The sequence below is a fragment of the Phodopus roborovskii genome, unplaced genomic scaffold (assembly GCF_943737965.1).
Source record: "Phodopus roborovskii unplaced genomic scaffold, PHOROB, whole genome shotgun sequence".
In the NCBI taxonomy this organism is placed as follows: domain Eukaryota; kingdom Metazoa; phylum Chordata; class Mammalia; order Rodentia; family Cricetidae; genus Phodopus; species Phodopus roborovskii.
In genome coordinates, this window is record NW_026126566.1 from 1,318,671 (window position 1) to 1,340,525 (window position 21,855).

General features: G+C 39.3%; 1 protein-coding gene across 1 annotated transcript in view; it reads left to right on the forward strand.

Annotated features, from left to right (window-relative positions):
• The window catches only part of Pik3c3 (phosphatidylinositol 3-kinase catalytic subunit type 3), a 76,139-nt gene that overhangs the window by 33,557 nt on the left and 20,727 nt on the right, over positions 1-21,855 (forward strand). Inside the window, exons 11-20 of the mRNA XM_051202278.1 lie at positions 1,224-1,378; positions 1,751-1,841; positions 4,926-4,993; positions 8,669-8,774; positions 10,185-10,301; positions 13,964-14,095; positions 17,567-17,695; positions 18,229-18,298; positions 20,025-20,089; positions 21,453-21,537. Of these exons, the coding sequence (XP_051058235.1) occupies positions 1,224-1,378; positions 1,751-1,841; positions 4,926-4,993; positions 8,669-8,774; positions 10,185-10,301; positions 13,964-14,095; positions 17,567-17,695; positions 18,229-18,298; positions 20,025-20,089; positions 21,453-21,537 (1,018 nt within the window). The remainder of the gene's footprint in view (positions 1-1,223; positions 1,379-1,750; positions 1,842-4,925; positions 4,994-8,668; positions 8,775-10,184; positions 10,302-13,963; positions 14,096-17,566; positions 17,696-18,228; positions 18,299-20,024; positions 20,090-21,452; positions 21,538-21,855) is intronic.

Sequence of the window (21,855 nt, forward strand, 5' to 3'; positions counted from 1 at the left end):
AGTTTATATACAATTCTGGGAAGGGAATAAAAACTTCATTTTACATAGGTTACCACGTGTAAGAATCTATAACAATGCAAGCTGTATAATACTAATATCTCACTATTCCTAAAATAATTTATAAGAAGATAGGCTAATTACCCTTATCCCATCTAAACCATACCTTTCCCAACCATATCCTATCCCTGTCTAAAAGAGATACACGAGTCTAAGCATCACAAAGAAGATGAATATTATCCTTAAATGCCAAGAGTAGGGAAAGGGGGCGTCGTTATCTTAAGATTACTTCCTGCTGAACTGGGATGATGATTGCTCCATGGGATCCTGTAGGAATAAAATTTTTAACAACAAAATTTCGACAGGACTGACTGTGACATATGTAGCTAGTCACTGTGTGGCAGGAAGTGCTTGACTGGAGTTCTATTTAAACTCTGGCCAGGATGTAATAAGAAGGTGCAACATTACAGCTAGCTAGTCAGGAGTTGTCTTGAGCAAAACAGTCTCAAACCGGTTTTAGGGTGACATTTGTAGTCCAGATGCATTAGGTTGAGTCAAGTGGAAATAATGAAGTGAGGCCTCATCTTCTTTCTGGAGAGCTCAAAGATTGTTGTTAGGAATTGTTATTATTTCTAATACTTAGAGGGAGTCTATGGATATGGTCAAATACATAGTATACACACATGAAATTCTCAAAGAAGAATTAAGAAGAGGAGAAAGGGCTCCAGGCTCTTTAAACTCTGGCTTTTAAGGGAAAGAACAAAACTTGTTCCAAAAAATGTCCTGAATCAGAAATTCTTCTGAAAGTGCATCCTCCCTCAGCCTTAGACATGGGGTGCATTTGATTGTCTGCTGATAACAAGGCCCTTCTTTAATCTCTTACTTACACAGGAGCCGTTTCCAGCTCTCACTTTTCCATTTTCTTGTTTCGTTGTTCAGATAACCCTACTCAAGAGAAATCACCCATTGGCTGCTTACTGTGTGCTGCATACTCCCCGGCCCCTCTCTGTGACTGACTTAATGGTTGTGACTGTTGTGTCTTTGCTTTTCATAAGTAAAGATGCAAGGATGCACCCAGAAGTTAAGTAGCTTAGTAGCATGCCAGTAGCAGCAGGAGGTAGAAGTGTAAGTCAAGTGCTTTCCCAGCTGCTAGAAATAAGTGAGTCTATACTTAGTGTGCTCTTGATCTTGTAATACCAGTTTCTTTTTCGTCTCTTTATTTCTAGGATTTGCTGATGTACTTACTGCAGCTGGTCCAGGCTCTGAAATACGAAAACTTTGATGACATAAAGAACGGTTTGGAACCTACCAAGAAGGACAATCAGGGTTCGGGGTCAGAAACTCTGTCAAATTCTGGAACCAGTTCCTCAGAAATAGATAGGTATGGCTCTCCAGGGAAGATTATTTTTACCTGTGACACTTATCCCTCTTCACGTGGCCTCCTCTTATTGTTGTTTTCTTTCTCTTCTCCCTCATGTACCAAAGAGACTCCAGCCTTTCTAATTTTGATTTTGACTTTGGCTTGGAAACTCACCAAATGAACTCAGGAATACAAAAGCACAGAATACTAGAGAGCAATTATGCCAGTTAAAGTGTCACATCTGCCTCCTAGCTGTGCATACTTACTGTTACATACTCGTTTATGTGACTGCTGTCTCTTTGTTAAAAGCCAGAATAACAGTACCAGCTCTTTGCTTGCAAATAAAATGATCACACAGGATTTTACACCTCACCTCTTCTCTTCTGTTTTCAGCTCCCAGATTCTAACTAACCCTCTTCCTCCGGTGTCTTCCCCTCCTCCTGCATCTAAATCAAAAGAAGTTTCAGATGGGGAAAATCTAGAGGTGAGTAAAACACTCTCCAAATTTGTGGTGCTGGAGGGCCTGTCAGTCGACAATCTGTGTTGTTCTTTAAGACTGTGCATTGATTAATAAAGTAACCATTGTGACTTTGTTCAATAACTGGCTTTATGGTGCATGTTATGACCTTTTCCCTCATGTATTATGCTGGCTATTATTTGGTTCATTTTATTGGTGCTCTGGGCATGTACATCAGTTTATGAAACATGGAAATAAGCTACACTCAAATATTTTATCAGAGAGACTCAAGATGTTTGCTTTAATATATTAATGAACACATTAGTGCAGTTTTCAGTGTTTGTAATTGTATCATAGAAAAGTATGATTTGATAGAATCATACACTAAGCAGCTGTCTTTAATTCATGCAGACAGGTAAATTCATTTTTGAAGGGAAACAGCTCTCCTAAACTAGTAGTTATCTGAAAATACACCAGCTCTTGTGTGTGTGTTGATAAACAGCAGGGCCCATCCTAGGTGAGGACATGAACGTGGAAGAGATGAGGTCTGAGGGAGAAGCAGGTGTCACCAGTGTCCAGCCTGAGGGTCATCACATGAGTTTTCTCTAGAGCTGATGAAATAATTGAGGTGAACATCTTGGCTTTCTTTTCTTAGGCTGGGAGTGCTCTGATGTGACTAAATTGTTAATGTTGTGTTCAGAATGTCATCCTACTTACTACCTAGCATGCGAACTCTCTACCTAATCCCTGGTTTATAGATTCTCTCCTGTCTCTGTGTGTGTGTGTTGGGGGGGGTGTGTATATATGTATATTTTTTTACTTTAGCTAATTCAAATATTTTAAATTGTGTTCTTAACTTTCATGTTTCATAATTATTACTTTCTTCTATATAATATTGGAAGCAGTACTTACCTAGTCATCACTGGTATGTCATTGTTACCCAGTGTCTTAGTTCTGTATTCTTAACTTCTAGTCTGGGTTGTAAACCTAGCCTTTAATGGCTGAGCCCTCTCTCTAGCCCTATTCTTAACTTCTAAACTAGATGTTATTACTATTTATAATTAGACAGTTTTGGAACTATGTAGAGCTAAATACCTTTAACAGTACCTGTGTCCTTACTATTTCTTCTGCTGTCTTTGATCTGCAGTGTGAACTCATTTTGCTTATGCCTACAGTATGGTTGTTTCTTGATATGTTTCTTTTTATTTTTTTTTTTAATGCTTAAGCATATCTAAATTGAATTTTAAAATTTATAAAATAAAATTGCATGTTTTACAGTTTTAAATTTTTAATCTTCCATATTTAAAATATATTTTAAAGAAAAAAATCTTAGTAACAAATGAAATTTGTTTAAGCACATACTTCATTATAAAATGTGTCTTCAATTGACAACTGTTAGCATGGAAAACATTACTTTCAGTTAAAAAAAAAAAAAAAAAAAAAAGCGTTCAGCCAGGCAGTGGTGGTGCATGCCTCTAATCCCAGCACTCAGAAGGCAGAGGCAGGCGGATCTCTGTCAGTTCAAGGCCATCCTGGTCTACAAGAGCTAGTTTCAGGACAGGCTCCAAAGCCACAGAGAAACCCTGTCTCGAAAAACAAAAACAAAACAAAAAAAAAGAAAAGTAATGTCTTCACCATAGTCTGAGGATGAACCTTGAGCTTATGCACTGAACTTTAAAGGGTATGTACCTTGGTAGTAGAGTTCTTTCTTACCATGCTTGAAGTCCTTTCTTCTCTCGATATTACCTAAAAAGAAAGGGAATTCCCTAGAATTGGGGATACTGTTATCACTACTGGAAGCATCAGCACATCTGCTTCCTGATAACCTCTGACATCTCTACTTTCCTCCTAGGGAGCTCTATTGCACTGAGACCTCTGATCTCTTTTTTGCTGTCCTTTTCTTTGTCCATCAGCCCAGCCTCCTTCAGTATTTGCTTTCCTCCTACTATACTTTCCATCCTGTGTTTCATCATATTAGTCATTCTTTTATGTGCATCTTCATTTCTTCTGGAAAGATCTTAACTCCTGGTGAGCTTAATTAATCATTTCTCTGTGCCTGAATGTTGCTGAGTAAAACACTTGTGTGGTGTCAGTACACATTCATATACCTCAACTTTAGTGAAGGCTCTGCACCCTACTGCCCTGCATTGCCCTGGGTGGGCTGGTGCCTTTGCCTTCAGTGACCTTCTCTTTTTGTTCGTGTTCTACATCCCATTCTCCAGGTAACAGTTCGGCTCCATGGTTGCTGGACACAATAGAAACCACTCAGTGGAGTGATGAGACACAAATCCCTGCTTGTCCTTCCTTTTCTTTTCATCTCTCTTACAGAGAAGAAATGTAATGCCTTTTGATGAGCTTTTGTTCTTTGTAGAAATATCCAGATGTGCATTAATATCTCATTTTAGAAATTTAGACTCCATCACTTTAGTTTGACTTAAAACTCATTTTACTAGGTTTCTAAAGGGCTTTCACGTGGTCACATCATCCCCACTTCCATTGAAGGCTCGTGTCTTGAGAAGCTGTGACTTCCTATGGCTTTAGGCAATAGCTTTCATCTGTCTTTCTTTTCAACTGCAATGTTTGTTTCTGTACAATGCCCTTCTGTACTTGACACTGTTAAGTTCCCTAAGGTCTTCTGTCACCATTTATGTTTTCCCTGGTCCATACTAATAAGCATACACTTCAATACCTAGCTCAGATCTCTTGTCTGAGTTTCTGATTTGTGTATCTAAATCCTTACTTAATCTCTGTGCCTTCTATGTGATAGGCATTTCAAAGTTAATGTTTCAGAAATGCTGTTCTGTTTTCTGTTTTCCATCTGTGATGTAGCAAAGCAATCTATTTGCTGAATCTAAAATTTGGAAATTACTGTCAGTTCTGTCTTCCCATTTCTTCTTCATCAGAAATCTTTATTGGTTAGGAGAACAAAGAACTCTGTGACTTCTTATGTATTATTGTCTTAGTCTGTAGTCATTTTGGGGTGGATGGATTGTAGGATGAATGGGAGAGATAGATGGCTAGATTAAAGCTGACTTACTGCCTTATGACCTCTCATTTTCTTCCTGTTAATAGCAGATGGTGATATGTATTTCTTTTAATTTTTTTTTTCAGCAAGATCTATGTACTTTCTTGATATCAAGAGCCTGTAAGAACTCAACACTGGCTAATTATTTATACTGGTATGTGAAAACAATTTTGTTCAAATTTGTTATCACTCCTTTGAACTACTTTTCTGATGCTGTAAACACAGAAAAATTATGATGAAGGCCATCACCAAATGCCTGGGTTCAGTACTTATGCCACCCATCGCCATCATAGCTTTGTTCATAGAAGTCAGTGTCACCGTATTCTTTCTTCTGCTAATTTTTTAATAACTAGTTATAAATATCTATGGTGACTCACCCCAGTTTGGTATGTTTTTCTTTTATGCTATTTCAGTAGCATATAATACTTTATAACTTTCAAGAGTGTATTACATTATTTGCCAAACAATTAGAATCCTACAAAAAAAAAAACAGAAATTGGAATTAAAAATTTCCTTATCTCATTTTAAAGATGAAGAGGCTGAGGCAGAAGGTTGCTGTAACTGAACTTGATAGGGATTAGTTAGGATATATTATTTACTATTTGCAGAGGAGTCTCGGTGACCATTTTCCACTCTGCCCCAAGTAGTTACATGAGGTATGGGTAACTATCATGGTTTACATGAAAACAATGTAAAACAAAGGTACCAAGAGGCGGGGGTGACTGCTTGTACCAAAGTTAGTATGAAGTATGCCTTCTTCTCTGTCTCAGAATCTTAGGGTGGAGACCATATTGATAAATGCATTGAACTACTGGGAAAGAATTACTGGATTTGAATACTGACAAATGTACCATATTGATAAATGCATTGAATTACTGGGAATTACTGGATTTAAATACTGACAAATGTGTCCTGTCCACTTTTGTAGAGGATCTTAGGGCACAACCTACTGGGTGAGCTGAACTGGAAAGCTGGGTATTTACTTTATGGCCTTAATTTAAATAGTAAAAATTAATAGATGTTCATTCTGAAAATTCCTCATTTTTCAATAATCATAAGACATTTTACTTTTCTTGAAGAAATTAAAGTACCATTTTATTTTAGACTGGATTTGAAAACCCTGTTGTATGGGTTGAATTGAGCTTCAGCTCATGCTCCCCTTCTCAAAAAAGAAAGGGAACCAGGGTACCTATGCTTGGTCTGCATAAACAATACTATGTGAGCCTTTATGGTTTTCTCTACCACAACAAAAAGGTGATGTCAGACATTTTTGTGACATGAGTCATTTTCTCCATTGGGACCTATGAGGAGTTTTCCCCTTGCCTGATAACTGAACTACTGGAAAGCAAAGTCAGCAATTGAATGTATTATTCATAAAAATGTATTTCCTTCACACTAAATGCCTTTGAAAATACATTCCAGAACATTTTGGCTAGTTTTAATTACCAGTTTTCCATTTAAGAGTTTACCTACAAATTCTTATATTGCCAAATGGCCATTTTGATTTAATAGAAACATACAGTTAATGTCCTTTGTATTTTTATCTGAATGCTTTAGTGTGTTTCTGTTCACACTACTACAGAAAATCATTCCTTGTGAAAAGCTAAGTAAATATTTAAAAAAGGAAGAAATTTACTTGGATAGCTACATTCCATACTCTTGAGAGCATTCAATCCTACCCAGAATCCATGTGGCTTTCTCTACTCTGCCTCTGATTCATTGAACTGTCTACTCATTTTTAGATGGATAACAATGTTCTACATATTATGTATTTATAAATATTTATTGGTGAGAAAAACTATTGTTAGTGATGCCTGACTTTGGTAGATACTGCTATTTTATGAGTATAGGATATTATATGAGAAATAATTTCTAAGTTTTCTGGAAGTGATCGAGCTTCCTCTGAATGTGAACTGACTGTACGTATGTAAACCCTCACACCAAGCCTCCTCTGTCCTAACAAATGAATTGAAATTTTAAGTTTCACTGATTGTACTGTTTTCTTCTGAATACCCTGGGTTTTTTTTTTTTTTTTTTTTTTTTTTTTTGCCATTTTTTCTGCCCTTCTCACTGGTTTCAGTAGGATTCCTTCAAGAGCTAAATCCTTGAGGGGCCAGTAATTGTGCAGACAGCTCCTTTAAAATGAGTAGTGTCAACACCGTAATCCACAGAAGGGAGTTATGTCTCTAGTCTGTAAAATGTTGGCATCAGAATCCATAAATCTTGCGGTTTTTTATTTTTATAGTCATTGTGGTGTGTGGAAAGGAAAGTAAACTTTTCGATGCTGTGACATTTTTTCTCTAACTTCTAAGACCTTTGAAAGTAATGAAAGTTAGTTACTCCACAGAATGGGATTTCCAGGGAAGAGTGGGCCTGCTGATGTCGTCTTATGTTGAGCATGTGGACAGGTTGTCACTCTTCCCCTTAGTCTAAAGCTTTCCAGTGTTCAGTTCAGCAGCCAGTTTGCCTAACAGATTGGTGAACTCCAGGTTCATTGAGATCCTCTCTTGAGGAAAATGATAGAGTCAGCCTTTGACCTCCATAGGCAGGAGTCCACATGTATGCACATGCATGTCTACTAATACATACACATGCTCCTGAACGTACCTATACACACACACACACACATACACGCATATATGCATGCACATACACACTTATGTATACACTCATAGGAGCATATATGCATATACATGCATGTCTACTAACACTTGCTCCTGTACATATTTGTGTACACATACATGCACACGCACGCATACATGCACACACATAGGATGGGGTGCAGGGTCGGGGAGGGAGAATGAATATAAATATGTGGACTCTAACTTGGCAGCTATCTCCCGAATCATCCACATGTACCACCCTGGGAAATATCTATAGTCCCCCAGTTTCCATTGTTTTGGGTCATGATCTCAGGTAACCCAGGCCAGCACTAGTAACTGTGCTTCCCAAGTGCTGGAATTAGACTTGCTCCACCATCCCCTGCTCTCCATGTGTCACTGTGGATAAGGCAAGCAAGTTAATCTAAATGTGTGTTCATCATGGCTCACTTGAAGGCGATTTAAATTTAAAGCTGCTTTACAGTTTAGCAGTTATTTAAACAATATAAGTGTCATAGGGTTCTGCTTTTTAACCTCCTACACCTATGTTATACATTATGGTTTTTTTTCCCCCCATCAAAACATTTTAAAACATTTATTAAATTACCTCTCATTTATCATATTTTTGTATGTGTGACTTTTATAATCATACAAGGAATTTAGATTTAGGAAAGCAAGTTTTGTTAACTATCTCAAACAACTTTTATAATAGAGACTTTGTAGATTTTATAGTTTTTGACAAATGGGAAATTGGATTGGAGACATAAAAATCAATGTGAACTGTTAGCCATCTTTCAAAAATATGTCAGAGAAAAAGGTAGCTCCAGTGAGGTTTTCAGAGTAAGAATACATTTTGCTGTGCCAAGTATGAGATGGGAAAGTAATATGTTTATTGTACAGTTACTTGGTATGTGCAAGCTTCATTGACAGAGGAAGGAAGGCATTAGTAATATTCCAGGTATTTCGTAACGTAGTGGAGGGTGTTTCCATGGCATCACGTTGGAAACATGAGGCAGATTGGTGCTAGCCCTGTTGATCATTGTGATTGATGGCTACTTATATTGTTGCTTGTGTTGACTTCTAAAGGGATGGAGAAAAAAAAAACTTGTTTACTCCCACTTAACTCTTCTATCTGTGTGTTAATCTATTTTAGGAAATGTTACAAATATTTATTAGATGAATCTGAGTTTCATTTCTCATCACATGAGCATCTTAAATGTGTTTTGAAGGTATGTGATTGTGGAGTGTGAAGACCAGGACACACAGCAGAGAGATCCGAAGACTCATGAGATGTACCTGAGCGTCATGAGGAGATTCAGCCAAGCTTTGCTCAAGGTACTCAGGAACTCAACTGGGGTGGCCAGAACTGGCTGGTTCTTCTTACAGTAACCTTGAGAGCTAGAGAAAAGTATAAGAGCCAAGTTGGGAGATAGCTCAGTGGTAAAGAGCACTGGCTGCTCTTCCATAGGACCCGGGTTCAATTCTCAGTATCTACATGACGATTAAAACCATCCATAACCCTAGTTCTAGGGGATCTGACATCCTACCCTCTAATGTCTTCTGTGGCCACCATGTGTGCCTGTTGTACCAGACTTACATGTAGGCAAAACACCTAGACAAATAAAAAAAGAAACCTATTTTTTTAAATAAAAGAGATTGATATTTGCGCTGCATGAAAACTATTGGAAATCCCAAGTTCAGTGTTCACAAATAAATTACTGGAACATAGTATTCATTTTGTAGTGTTTATGTGGCTGCTTTTTTTGAAATGCATGGGTGAATCATTAGATAGGAAAGTGGACAAGACTAATATTTACTCTGACTCTTACACCAGAATTTTGATCTTTATTAAGTAAACCTTACATGGACCAAAAAGTAAATTCCCTGCTCTTTTATGTTTACGTTTCTGTCCTCTCTTCTAATATAGACTGGGTAGTTGTAGTTCTTTTGTATATATTGTACCTCACTTTAGCAACATCATGTTACAGGCCTTTTTTTTTTTTTTTTTTTTTTTTTTTTTTGCTGTCTAAAGCAGTGTCCAGGTCAGGCCAGCAGAGGGCGCATGGGCTAAGCAGCTGCAGATACTCTGCAGCTCTCCTGTTGAAGTGTTTCCTGGCATGTTTTCACTTTATCTGCTGCTTCCTGTCTCAGGTTCTTGAAACGCTGAACTACAGCTTGTCAGACACTGTTAGACTAAGCTTGTGTATAGCTGTCACTAAGAGGTGAGCCCTCGCTCTCACCCCATCGCAGCCTTGCTCTCTCCCTGAGCCTAAGCATCCATCCCCTGTGCTTTAAGTATTTTCTGAGCTGCGCTTTCCAGGTAGCTGGGAGGGGAAATGAGAAAATGCATTACATAATATTTTTTGAACTGGGAATTACTATGTGGTGATTTCTGTTTTTTCAAACATTTTACTTAACAAATGTATGCTACAGTTGGGTATTTCTCTTTTTCAAATAGATTTCTTCTTAAAACTGTTTTGGGATCAGGATCTTTATTAACTCAATAAGTAGAAGCATTTTAGGGTGCCATGTGGTCATTTATATTGAGGATTGACTAATGATTGTTCAGAACCCAGATAATCTTCTGTCCTAAGCAATTGGTGGTGCTTCCCCTACAGCGGGTTTCTCAGTACTTCTCAATCAAAAGAAGTAGTCTCTTTCAGTCTCGCTTGATTTTGAAGTTGAGTTTTAGAAGAGGAAGGGGATGTGAAAGTAGGGCTGATTTTCCTTATTTTGTTCACTCAGGGTGACAAGTCAGTCAGAGTCATGCGCTCCCTGCTGGCGGCACAGCAGACCTTTGTGGACCGGCTGGTGCATCTGATGAAGGCAGTACAGCGGGAGAGTGGAAACCGCAAGAAAAAGGTAAGTCGTCGCTTCCTGTTTATTGCTAAAAGTGGCTTCACATCCTAAAATCCTGAGTTTGGACTGTTGTCTTGCTGGGTTGGCATACTGTACACACACTGTTTGCTTTCTTAACTTGCTGTGTAGCTTAGACAAGCCTTGAATTCTCCTCCTGCCTCAGCCTCCTAAGCACTAGGTTTAAAGACATGAGCTACTACGCCTAGATTTATATGAACAACTTATGGGCAATTATAGTTCCAGGAGCCCCAAGCACTGATGATAATAGGGATATTGTTTTGTAGATTATCATATGCTAATATGAGGTGGTTTGTATGTTACCATATGCTAATATGAGGTTATCATATGCTAATATGAGTTAGGTGTTTGCCTAACTATGAAGAATGGAAGGCATAGAGGATTAAGGGATCAGTGGGTCCAGTGTCACACAACTACCAAGTTTGGGAACTGTTTATCCCAAGCATAGTTTCATCTATATTGCATTACTTTCTCTCATGCTAGAACCTTAGTTGTTTAGAGACTAAAGTCATTTACATGAAATTTTTGAGTAAATGAAGACAGAGCCAGCGCCACACTGCCTCTGTGTCTTCTCTGGTTAGCAGCTGTCTTTCTCTTAAGTGGGAAACTTGCAGAGGTATCTCCTCTGCAAACACTGTTTTTTTTCTGGGCTGTAACTTTAATGGCATGTAGGAGTCACATGGTATCTTCCTTCCTACTACTAATCCTGTAAGATAACAGGCAGATGTTTATTGGTGGCCTTTGCCAAGCGCTACAACATAGATATATGAGAGAAAAGACAGGAAAGGTTGAAGAATCAAATCAAAACTTAAAAGGCAAGAGATAAAAACAAATTAAACAGATACAATCAGAACAGTTGTTCACCTGATTAGAGAAGAAAGTTTGCTGAACAAAAACACATTTTTATCAAGTTGACATTTTCTTTCTTGTTCCCCAGAATCATAGATCAGGATGAAATAAAGAAATCCCTAATGCCACTTGCCCACTACCACAGACTGTGCCTGTCCCCAGAGTGAGAAGTAGTCCCTAGTGTGTCCCCAGAATCAGGGCTAGTAGGTAGGTAGTGATTGCCTTCAAATTAATTAAATATTCCTCTTGAAATTAAAAGATGCACTGGGGTAGCATAATGGAATACTTGTCTAATATTTGATCATGCAAAATTAAGCTTCAAATGAAATTACACTTCTCTCTGGCTTCCTAAATCCTTCGGAGAAAGAAATTAAACCTTTAAATTCAAATTGAATGTACATTCCTCGTTCTTCCTCAGCTGCAGTAAGACATACATTCCCTGTCAGTCTTGAAGTCTAGCTTTTCATCAGGAGGTACCCTAAAGGCATGCAGTTGCCATTACAAAGTGGATTATTTATAAGAGAATGTTGCTTGTATATATACCTTATGTTTCATGCTTGAGTGAAATACATGTATACATCTTTCATATATTTTAATGTCTTTAAGTGTAATAGAATTATATCACTTCCCGCTTCCCTTTCCTCTCCTTAGTCCCTCCCAGTCCCTTTTCTTTGATTATACTTGTTATATATACACATATCTGTGTATGGATATTATGTATATACATGCATGCATGCATGCATGCATGCATACATACATACATACATACATACAACCTGCTGAGTCTGTTTGTGTTGGTAATGTGTATCAGGGTGACCACTCTGCATTGTACAACCGATAAGGGTACTCATACCTAAGAGGCTAATTGTCCTCCCAGAAGTCAGTAATTGCCTGCAGTTCTTTGTCTAGGCCTGGGACCTTGTGAGTTTTTTTTTTTTTTTTTTTTTTTCCTTTCCATGCTAACATACCCATTGATATTGCTATTTTTCCAGTCTTGTTTATTCAGCCATTTCTAGGAGAGGCTGTTTCATAACAGACTTCCTGGTGTTACCGCTTTAGCTGCAATGGGACCTGGATGTATGGAGCTGATAAAAGAGCTGGACTAAAGTCGCATGAAATAGGCAGTCTTATTCAAAACCTTAGACTGTTTATACTCTGAGAGTTAAGAAAGTAACATGAATCAGGATCCCTTGCTTCCAAACTGTATATAATCATCATAAGGACAAACCGCATGTGGAAAAATAAAAAGATTGTTTTTCCATAGAAGAGTAATTGACTTAGCTATAGCAGGCAATAGTGAATAGTCTGAAGTAAATACTTCTACCCATTACATGTCAGAGGGTCATGTGAACACATTCCAAAAACAATTCTGTCTTTTGAAGAAACTGAGCTTACAAATCTCCTCTCTTATTTATTTATTTTTTTGGAGGTTCCCCCCCCCCCAAATCCTAAAAATTTTCGTTACAAAACTCCATTCCTGGACCCTGTTCAACACCCGATATTGGCTCTTGCAGTCTTTTACCCCAGTCCCAAAGATGCAAAAACTGTGATGTAGCTGTATCCATTGGGACTGGATACAATCCCTGCATTGTGTTCACTCGTGATTTTCTGTGATGGCCTCTATTTGCTAGAAAGGGAGGTATAATGGATTATACACAAAAGCACAGGTAAAGGGACATCAGGTATTTATTTGTAAGTCACTCATGAATAACAAATAAGGTAGAGGACCACTGAAGTCTTATGCCCAAAGAGCTAGAAGCTGCTGCGACCACATCCGCCACCACCACCCAAGAGAGAGAACTTGCCTACCAGTCCAGCAGTAGTACCCAAGATTCTGTGCCCAAAGGGACTGGTACCTTAAAGACTATTGGCTGAATGAGTTCCCAGAACATGGGGGCGTTGATGAGAGGTGATACCACTTACCTGTGGGTATAAGAAGATTTAGAATGTCATAAGGAATTAAGCTGACCTGGCAAAGTGGAGATAGTAGATTCCTTTCTAGGGTCCATGACCTCACTAGCCACAGAAAGATGTCTAGGTTTCCAGTACCAGGCATGGTACTAGGTTTCCAGTATCACAGCCACACTGTGGAGTGGGCTTTAAGTCAGGTTGATGACCACTGCTGGTGGTAGCCAGTATGTGAATGGAGCTTTTTGAACCTATGTGTGCCTCATCCCATACTGGTTCATGGTTCCTAAGTGTCACATCTGGGTAGGACTGTTTAATTGCTTCTCTATCTTGGCAGCTTGCATAGTGTTTCCTGGTACATGAAAGCCAGACCTCAGGAAAGAGATCAGCTTCAGCTCAAGGCAAGTTAGGGGTCCTAAGTGTGTGATGTCTCCAGCAATAGGGACAAAGATCACCAGGGTTATTTGGTAAAGCCTCAAGGAACCTATTCTTTTATATTTACCTAAAGTTATATACAGTATATAATATTGCATGTATAAAATACGTGTATACACGTATTTACATAAACATGCTCATACATGCATATGTGTGTGTGTGTCTTAAAGGAAATTAGGTAACCTGGACTGACAGTTCATTATTCAGATAAACAAAAACCCAGGACCAGGCACTAGAAAGGGTGAGGGTTGTCCAAATGACTACCAAAACAATATGGTTTGTCAATGTAGCTTCTGGGAGCTTCTTGGCTTGAAGGCAGGCCTTTGTTGCTGTAGTTTTCAGATACTTTTATGTACTTTGCAAACAACATTACTAGAATCACTTTTAAGCCTTCATTATCTGCTTGTGAACTGTTTTTTCATTTCCTCCTCATTACTCCTTTCTAAATGTTCTAGAATGAGAGACTTCAAGCATTGCTTGGAGATAATGAGAAAATGAATTTGTCAGATGTGGAGCTGATCCCATTGCCATTAGAGCCACAGGTGAAAATAAGAGGAATCATACCAGAGACAGCCACACTGTTTAAGGTAAGTCTGATGGGCTGTCACTGTGTACAACAGTAACCCAGTGTTTAGAATCCAAGTAGAATCACCACCTTGGAAAGTAAGGACATTTCGGGGAGAAACCTCATTTCACTTGGTAAATGTTAGATTAAAAGATGCTGTTTTATTATTTCCATATCTATGTTTTATTATTCATATTCCTGTGGTTTGTTTTTGAATTGTTTTTTTTTTTTTTTTTTGTGTGTGTGTGTGTGTTTTATCTATATGAGTGTTTTGCCTACATGTATGTATATGTGTACTGCCTGTATACCTGTTGCCCTCAGGTCAGAAAAGGGTATTGAATCCTCTGGGACTTGAGGTACGGATAGTTGTTAACTACCACATGGGCACTGAGAATAGAACCTGGGTCCTCTGCAAAAGCAGCAAGTGTTTTAACAAAAGCCTGCTATTATTATATTTTAAGATCTTTTGTGTTACAATTATAGAGACATTTCTAGTGAAAATAACATCATCTTTTTGTCTCCGAAACTTTATTTTTTTTTAATATTTACTTCTTTGAACAGTACTCAGAGCCACAGTTACTATTTAATCCATATAGAGTACTTTTTAAAGATGGATTTTAGGGCTTGCATTATATATTCAGTTTATAAGTTCAGATGACTAGATATGAAGCCCATTTACAACTTTTTCTTTTAAATGTAACACAACACTCATTAATTTGTACTTTATATTACTTTGGTTACATTTTTAAGTAGCAGTTGTCTTTACTCTTTGCAGTGTGCAAAATGTTCTTTTTCACTAGCTATTGACTGTACAGATAGAATCAAGTTTACCAGGTACCATACAGGATCTGTGAGACATTGTGGTTAAAGTTTTGTGATTCTAGGATCACACAGGCGTAAGCTTCACTGACCTCCTCTCTTATCAGGTAAGAAAGAGCTCCTAGAACATGGTAGAAGAGACCATCTGAGGCAAACAGGAGCTTTCTAGAGGTGTGGCAGGGCATCCTGTCCTGCTGAGCTCACACAGCTGCAAAGAGCTTCAACACACAACATAGCAATACTGGTAGAAGTCATTGTTTGAAAATGCTTTAAGGGTTTTGCAATTTTTTTTTTTCTTTTTTATTTAAGTCTGGGTTTTGCTGAATTTCCCATAGTGGCCTTGTAGTTTGAGTCTCCTGAACAGGCATCACTGTGTTAAGCAGCATGGTGGGCAGGTGCTCTGCCAGTGACCTACAACAATCACCTCTTAGTTGCCTTAAGTTTTAAACATCTGTCTCAGCTAATTTAATTGGTTTTGAAATGTGTTAATAATTTACAATCTGCAACTTAAAAATACTGGTTTTATAACCTACAGTTGGAAAATACTGGTATAGTCCCCATTGCTTTATTGTTACATTCTGCTGTGGGGCTGAAATACAGAAACACAAGACATGAGAAATCGCTGGGTGGGAACTGCATTCATTTGGAACAAAACTACAGGTAAAATCCAGTGTCCCTGTTTTGAAGAAACAGCCAGGAGCAGTGTGTTAGGAAGCTATCTTTGGAATTTCTTTTGGGCAGGGTGGAAGAGTCAATTTAAGGCAGAACAAGAGCCTCAGAATAACAGCTGGTGGCATGTGTTTACCACAGATGTTGGCTGGATTCCAGACACATGTTCTCCTCAGTTACAGTATATTAGAACATTATCTTCTGTGCACATGGTAATGCTGGTAGAAGTCACAGCACATATTTCTAATGCAAATATCCAGTCCTGTTAGTTCTCCTCCCCCTTCATTCTGATATGTGTATGCCCCCTTGAAAATGATGAGTTGTAGTTTGGGCTTAGTGGTGAGAGGAAGTTACATTACTCTCAGCTACTCCAGATCATTTGGGTCATCCATTCCATGGATCAGGAAAGTGATGACTGTTCCTTAGACTGGCCCAGTACTAAGCATGTGTTGACGGTTTTGCATCTGGCTTTAGGATTCCTGTTGTATTTTTTAAAAACTCTATTCAGCTGAAAAGGATAAGAGCTTCTTTTTCCAAGATTTTTAGAGTATTTTGTAGACCTCATCCAGGTAGGCAAAGCTGGATTTGGTGGAATGTAGACCACCTCAGGCTTTGGGATAGGTGCCATGTGTGCAGTGAGAGCCCTCTGCCTGCTGTAGGTGTCGTGTGTTCTTTCAGCATATGAGGAGCACAGCTGAGGTCCTCTGCCCCCTCTTCTGCCCTTTGGAAGATGGTTCCTTTGGAAGATGGCTCTGGGTCCTTTGCTGTTATGGCGTCAGCTCCAGTTAATTTACAAAGACAATTCAATGGCTCATACCAGCATGCCCGAAATGAGGAAAGTTTGAAGTCCAGATTGTCAGTCCAGCGTTTCTATTATACAGCTTCTCAGAAGTGATTTGAGCGGGGGCTTCCCCCTTCCCCTTTTCTTTTTGTAGGTGGTTTTCAAGCATACTGCAAAGTTGGGTTTTCATAGAAGAGCTCTATGTCCGCCGCTCCTTCTGTTACTGTCATTTTGCTGTTTGCTTGTCCACTTGTCTGTTCTTCCTCTGATTCGTTTTATGTTAACTTGGATTGCATACTTCATAGATTATATTGGACTCATTTGTGTTATAAATTTCTCCAAATTTTCATTCTATATATTTTTCCTATCAGTAACAAAGAACCATAGTCTCTCTCAGAATGGTGTTGTGACCGGTTGTCTCCATTGTGATGATCTTGGGGTGTCTTTGATGGGAGGTGTTGATTCTTCTGTTTAAGTTTTCACTCATGCTGATTTAAGCATAAAACTAACCGTATTAGAAGTTTTACGGCAAGATTCATAGATATTTATAATATCAATTTCCAGATGGATTTTTGAGCCTCAAGGATACAGATTTAATGCTATTTAAAAGGCATTAACAACTAGCATTCTCGGGGGCTGGAGATATGGCTCGGTTTAGAGCACAGGCTACTCTTCCACAGGTCCTGAGTTCAGTTCCCAGCAATCACATGGTGGTTCACAATCATCTCTAATGAGGTCTGGTGCCCTCTTCTGGCATGAGGCAGAGCACTATATACATAAAATCAGCAACAATAAAAACTAGCATTCTTGACTTTGACCTTGTACAGTTTTGAATAGCATTCTTACTCCAGTAGGTCTCTGACACCAAAACAATATGATGAACAAATAGCCAGAATCTGTCAGGCTTGAGGCCTGAGGATTCCTATTGTCTTAGTAGAGGGGTAGGAGGAACAACTTAAAGAGTCTGTACGGTCACTCTGCAGCTACTTGGTTGCATTCCTGCCCATTCTGGTCTGATTCTAAAACTGATCTTTCTACCATATAGCCTCCTGACTGTTGCCTTGCTTGTGGTCCTTGCCTGGCACTGTGTGTTTCTTTGTGGGTCAATTCTAAGGCCCTGTGCCTCTGTGCTTTTAGCAGAGTGTCAGCATTTCCTCGTGTGTGTAGTAGATGTTTATTCACTAGTTTCCATCCCTGTCTTCAGGCCGTGTCTTTCTTTTGCAGAGCGCTCTTATGCCTGCACAGCTGTTCTTTAAGACAGAAGATGGAGGCAAATACCCAGTCATTTTCAAGCATGGAGACGACTTGCGTCAAGATCAGCTTATTCTTCAGATCATCTCTCTCATGGACAAGGTGAGCATGAGTCTGTGCTGGTGGGGACATTGTGTCTTTTAGGAACGTTTTTATCTTGTTCACAGATATAGAAGTATTTGTGTCATTTACTTACAAGGCTAAGAAGCTTAGTAATCTCCACTTCACCTTAAACAAGCTTATTTTCGTCACTTCAAAGTGGCTCTCGTGGCAAGTGAGATGGCAAGTGAGATGTTCCATGTAATGCTTTTCTGAAGTTCTCATGGTTACAGAGTTAGCAGTCTACTCTGGCTTGTAGAGAAACACGGGTCCCCTTTGTCTTTGCTTCTGCCTTCTATGGCAGTTTGTGTCCCGGAAGGTCAGCATGAAGCATTGGAGCAGTGATGTTTATTGACAGTGCATGACATAGTCAAAATAGGTGAAAACGTGGGTTGTCACCCAAACATTTTGACTCTGAGAGTTAGGTAATGTGTTACCTGTAAGATTTCCTCTTGTATGACTGCTGTGATATGTGTCCATGAGCCTGCCTCCAGTCTTTTACATTCATTTAATGTGTTTTATTTTTCAATCAAAAGCTGCTACGGAAAGAAAATCTGGATTTGAAATTGACACCTTACAAGGTGTTAGCCACTAGCACAAAACACGGTGAGTTCATCTTACATCATGGTCACTGCCTTCAGTTTCCGGTCCTCTTCCTTTCTTCCTCCTCTTCTCTTTGTTTCTCATTTGCTTCTTCCTCTCCCCACCTCTTCCCTTCCCTGTTTCTCCTCCTCCTCCTGGTTTTACTTTTCACAGCAAAATAACACATCTCTGCCGTCTGACTGACTGTCCTTCCAGTATTTTCTTGTATATGCTTGCATAGTCCTTTTGAGAATTTTGGTGGCCCAGAAAGGCCTTGAACCGCACTTGGCTTACAAGACCCATTCAGCAAGTGTATTGTCTGCTGTACTTTACAATATTTTCATATGTATGCATGTGTACACCTTTGTATACACACATGCTGTGTGCACTGTAAGTCTTCGTGATAGCGGATAGCTTGAGACTGACTGATGCTCACTGTGAGTTATGGAGATCAGCACCTCCTATGTGTTTTACCCCTCCATTTCCACTAGCAGGTCTGGTAGGTGATGGCACCCTCTTCTCGTTTTCTCCTTAGAACGATCTCTCAGAAAGTACAGTTGTGCTTTTTTTGTGTGCCTTTTTGCTTCCCTGAATAAGCATATTTCTAGCTTTATTTGCTCTTGGGACAAAGACAAAGAGGAAGCCACCTAACTGAGTTGTGATTTGCTGACAGACCCCTATAGCTGTGTCCAGCTGTCCCTTTGCTACCTCTCCCCCCCCCCCCCCACTTCATAGTCTTTGTTGTGGTAGACTCCTCGGGTTTCTCTGATGCTCTTTCTGTCTCAGGGCTTTAAGGTGTTGTGACTTTTGATTCTTGTGTCACTTACGTCTCCCTCCTTGATTCCATGGTGCCCTTTCATTTGTGATGTTTATTCCAGTAAAATCTTAGCTTTAAACTGTATGTATGGTTGGGGATAAACATCTTTTTTTTCCACGTGGGGATAAACATCTTTTTTTTTTTCCACGTATGATATAGTTTATACTACAGGATAGAAAACTGATAAATGCTTGTTGAAGTGGGTGAATGTAGGTGGTTTTTGGTTTGTTTTTCTTCCATATTTGTACTCTGCATGGATACCCTTGGCCCACAAGTTCTTAGACTCTCAGGGTCACCAAATCCAGGTCATATATGGTGAATCCAGAAATGCGCCGTCTTCTTCACTTAGTTTTTTCACGTGTCCCAGGTTGACTGGCCCTCTTCTTACTCTCACTATTTTGCATTTTGTTCCCTTATAGTTTCTTTTCTGATCTAAAGAATTTGTACACCCCTTTCTCTTGTTTTCAGGACATGATAGGAGATGGAATGAGTGGACAGAGCTTCAAATTTCTTAGAATGAGTTTTAAATTTGCACTGTTTTAAAGTTAAGGAAGGATGCTTGGTTTGAGGAATAAGGTCTGTTGCTTTGTGTTCCTCATGTTAACTGGTAGAAATTCTCCTAGGGAAACATACAGATGAATCAAACTAATCGAAAGCAGTTGCTCAGTAGTTCTGTGACCAGAGTCAAGTTAGCACAGTGGCCGCTGATCTTCTTGCTCTAGGGATGGAATACAAAGACCAGTAAGGGGGAAGGTATGCACAGCATACTCAACCAGCCCACAAGAATGGAACAAATGAATGTGGTGTGTCAGACCTCCTGACAGGTGCCTGAGGTTATCCAGTGGGATGCTTAATGCAGTGTACCAGATCTTCCTGATGGACCAGGACTGTGCCCAGCGCAATGCTTACTACTGTGTGTTTCTTTCTGTGTAGGCTTCATGCAGTTCATCCAGTCAGTTCCTGTTGCTGAAGTTCTTGATACGGAGGGAAGCATACAGGTAATGATGTTGTATGAGGTACTCACAGCTGATGGAGGAGGACTGTGTTAAAATTAAGTCCCCTTTTCTTACTTTTTTCCTGCATGTCTTTGTTTCTTTGGAAGTAAGAATTATTTGTAGTTGGTAGTTACACTGCTAGTCATTTGAATGCTTAAGCTTTAAACTGTGTGTGGCAAAAGCTGGGGCTCAGTATCTATAACAGATAAATCTGTCCCTTCATACACATCATACAAACTAAAGCTAATAGTTGTGTTCTGCATCAAAATATGGAAATGCTGGACTTAGCCATTAATTGAGCATTTTTAGTTATGGAAATACTGGACTTAGCCATTATTTGAGCATTTTTAGTTATTTCCAGTTTTTTTGTTTACAACGGGTCTACACCAAATTTTTTTCCTAAAACATCCTTTGTATAGTTGTGCCTATGTTATGGCAAATTTTCAATTCAGGGGATTTGATCTTGCAAGGAAACTATACTTATTTTATCCCCATAGAAGAGGTAGCTTCCACGTTGGTTTTCAACACCTTTACTTTCACTGTAGCAAGCATTAGTCACGGCCCCGGAGTGCCTTGGTGGCCTGCAGTTCCCTTAGCCAGATTGTCCAGGGTGTTCATGTTGCCTGTTCTAAAGGTGTTGGTTGTGTACGCCACCCTCAATGACAGTTTTATTAAGTGCAGATTTCTTCAATGCATCTATTACTGATGTTTGCAGTTAGCTTAGCAGCTCATGTCATTTTTATTTCCCAGATTCAATTGAATTTAAGTCATTTTCACAGTAGTTTTACCTTCCCTATCACCATTCCTACTTCTATAAGAGCACCCATCAGGAAGGTCTGGCACACTCCTCATGCTGAGAATTCTAGCTTTTGGAATCCCAGTGCAGCTTTCCTTTGCATTTTCATGCTTGAGTATATGGTTAAGCATTTGAAGATGCACATGGCAGTCCTCCTGTGAGGTGCTCCCTCACATCACCGTGCTCCTCTTATTTGTGTTTTGTGTATGTGTTGATCAGTGTGTAGGAATCCCTCACATACTCCAGATTCTTTGTCAGGCTCCTGAGGTGTCAGGTAGCTAAAACAGAAGCCTATGGCTTAAGTGTTTTGTGGACTTTTCCACTTCATGGATACAAGCTCCCACCGTAAATGGGCGGGTACACCTGTATTGTGAAGGAATTAACTCAAGGGTCTCCAGGCTCTTGCAACACCATGAAGTACCAAATTCTGCCATTCTGTGTTTCTACATCCTCACACTGTCTCCTGACTCCAGTTTAGACTAGACACTGGCCATTATTCATGATTTTGTAAGCCTAGCCTGTTCAAATGTGTTATGTTGGTAAATTTGCATATATACAATGTCTTTTCAGAACTTTTTCAGGAAACATGCCCCAAGCGAGACTGGACCCAATGGTATCAGTGCCGAGGTCATGGACACTTACGTCAAAAGCTGTGGTAAGTGCTATTCTTCATGGATGCACAAGTGAAGGAGAGCTGGCCATACTGAGGACGCTGTATTGATTCTTAGTTACAGCATATAAAGATGGAAATGTCCCTCAAGAAAACAAGTAAAAGGTGTAAGATGGCAAAAGAAATCCTTGTTATTTTGAAATGACAGAGATGGCAAAGTATGGGTGCTTTAATTGTGATAGGTTCAGGCGTCCCTTCTCCCAGCTTCCCACTTGGCCGTCTTAGAGCCTAGAGATTCGCACTGGAGTCTCATTTTGAGTCATTATCATTAAGTGAAATATGGTGAATACCCCAGTCAAAAAT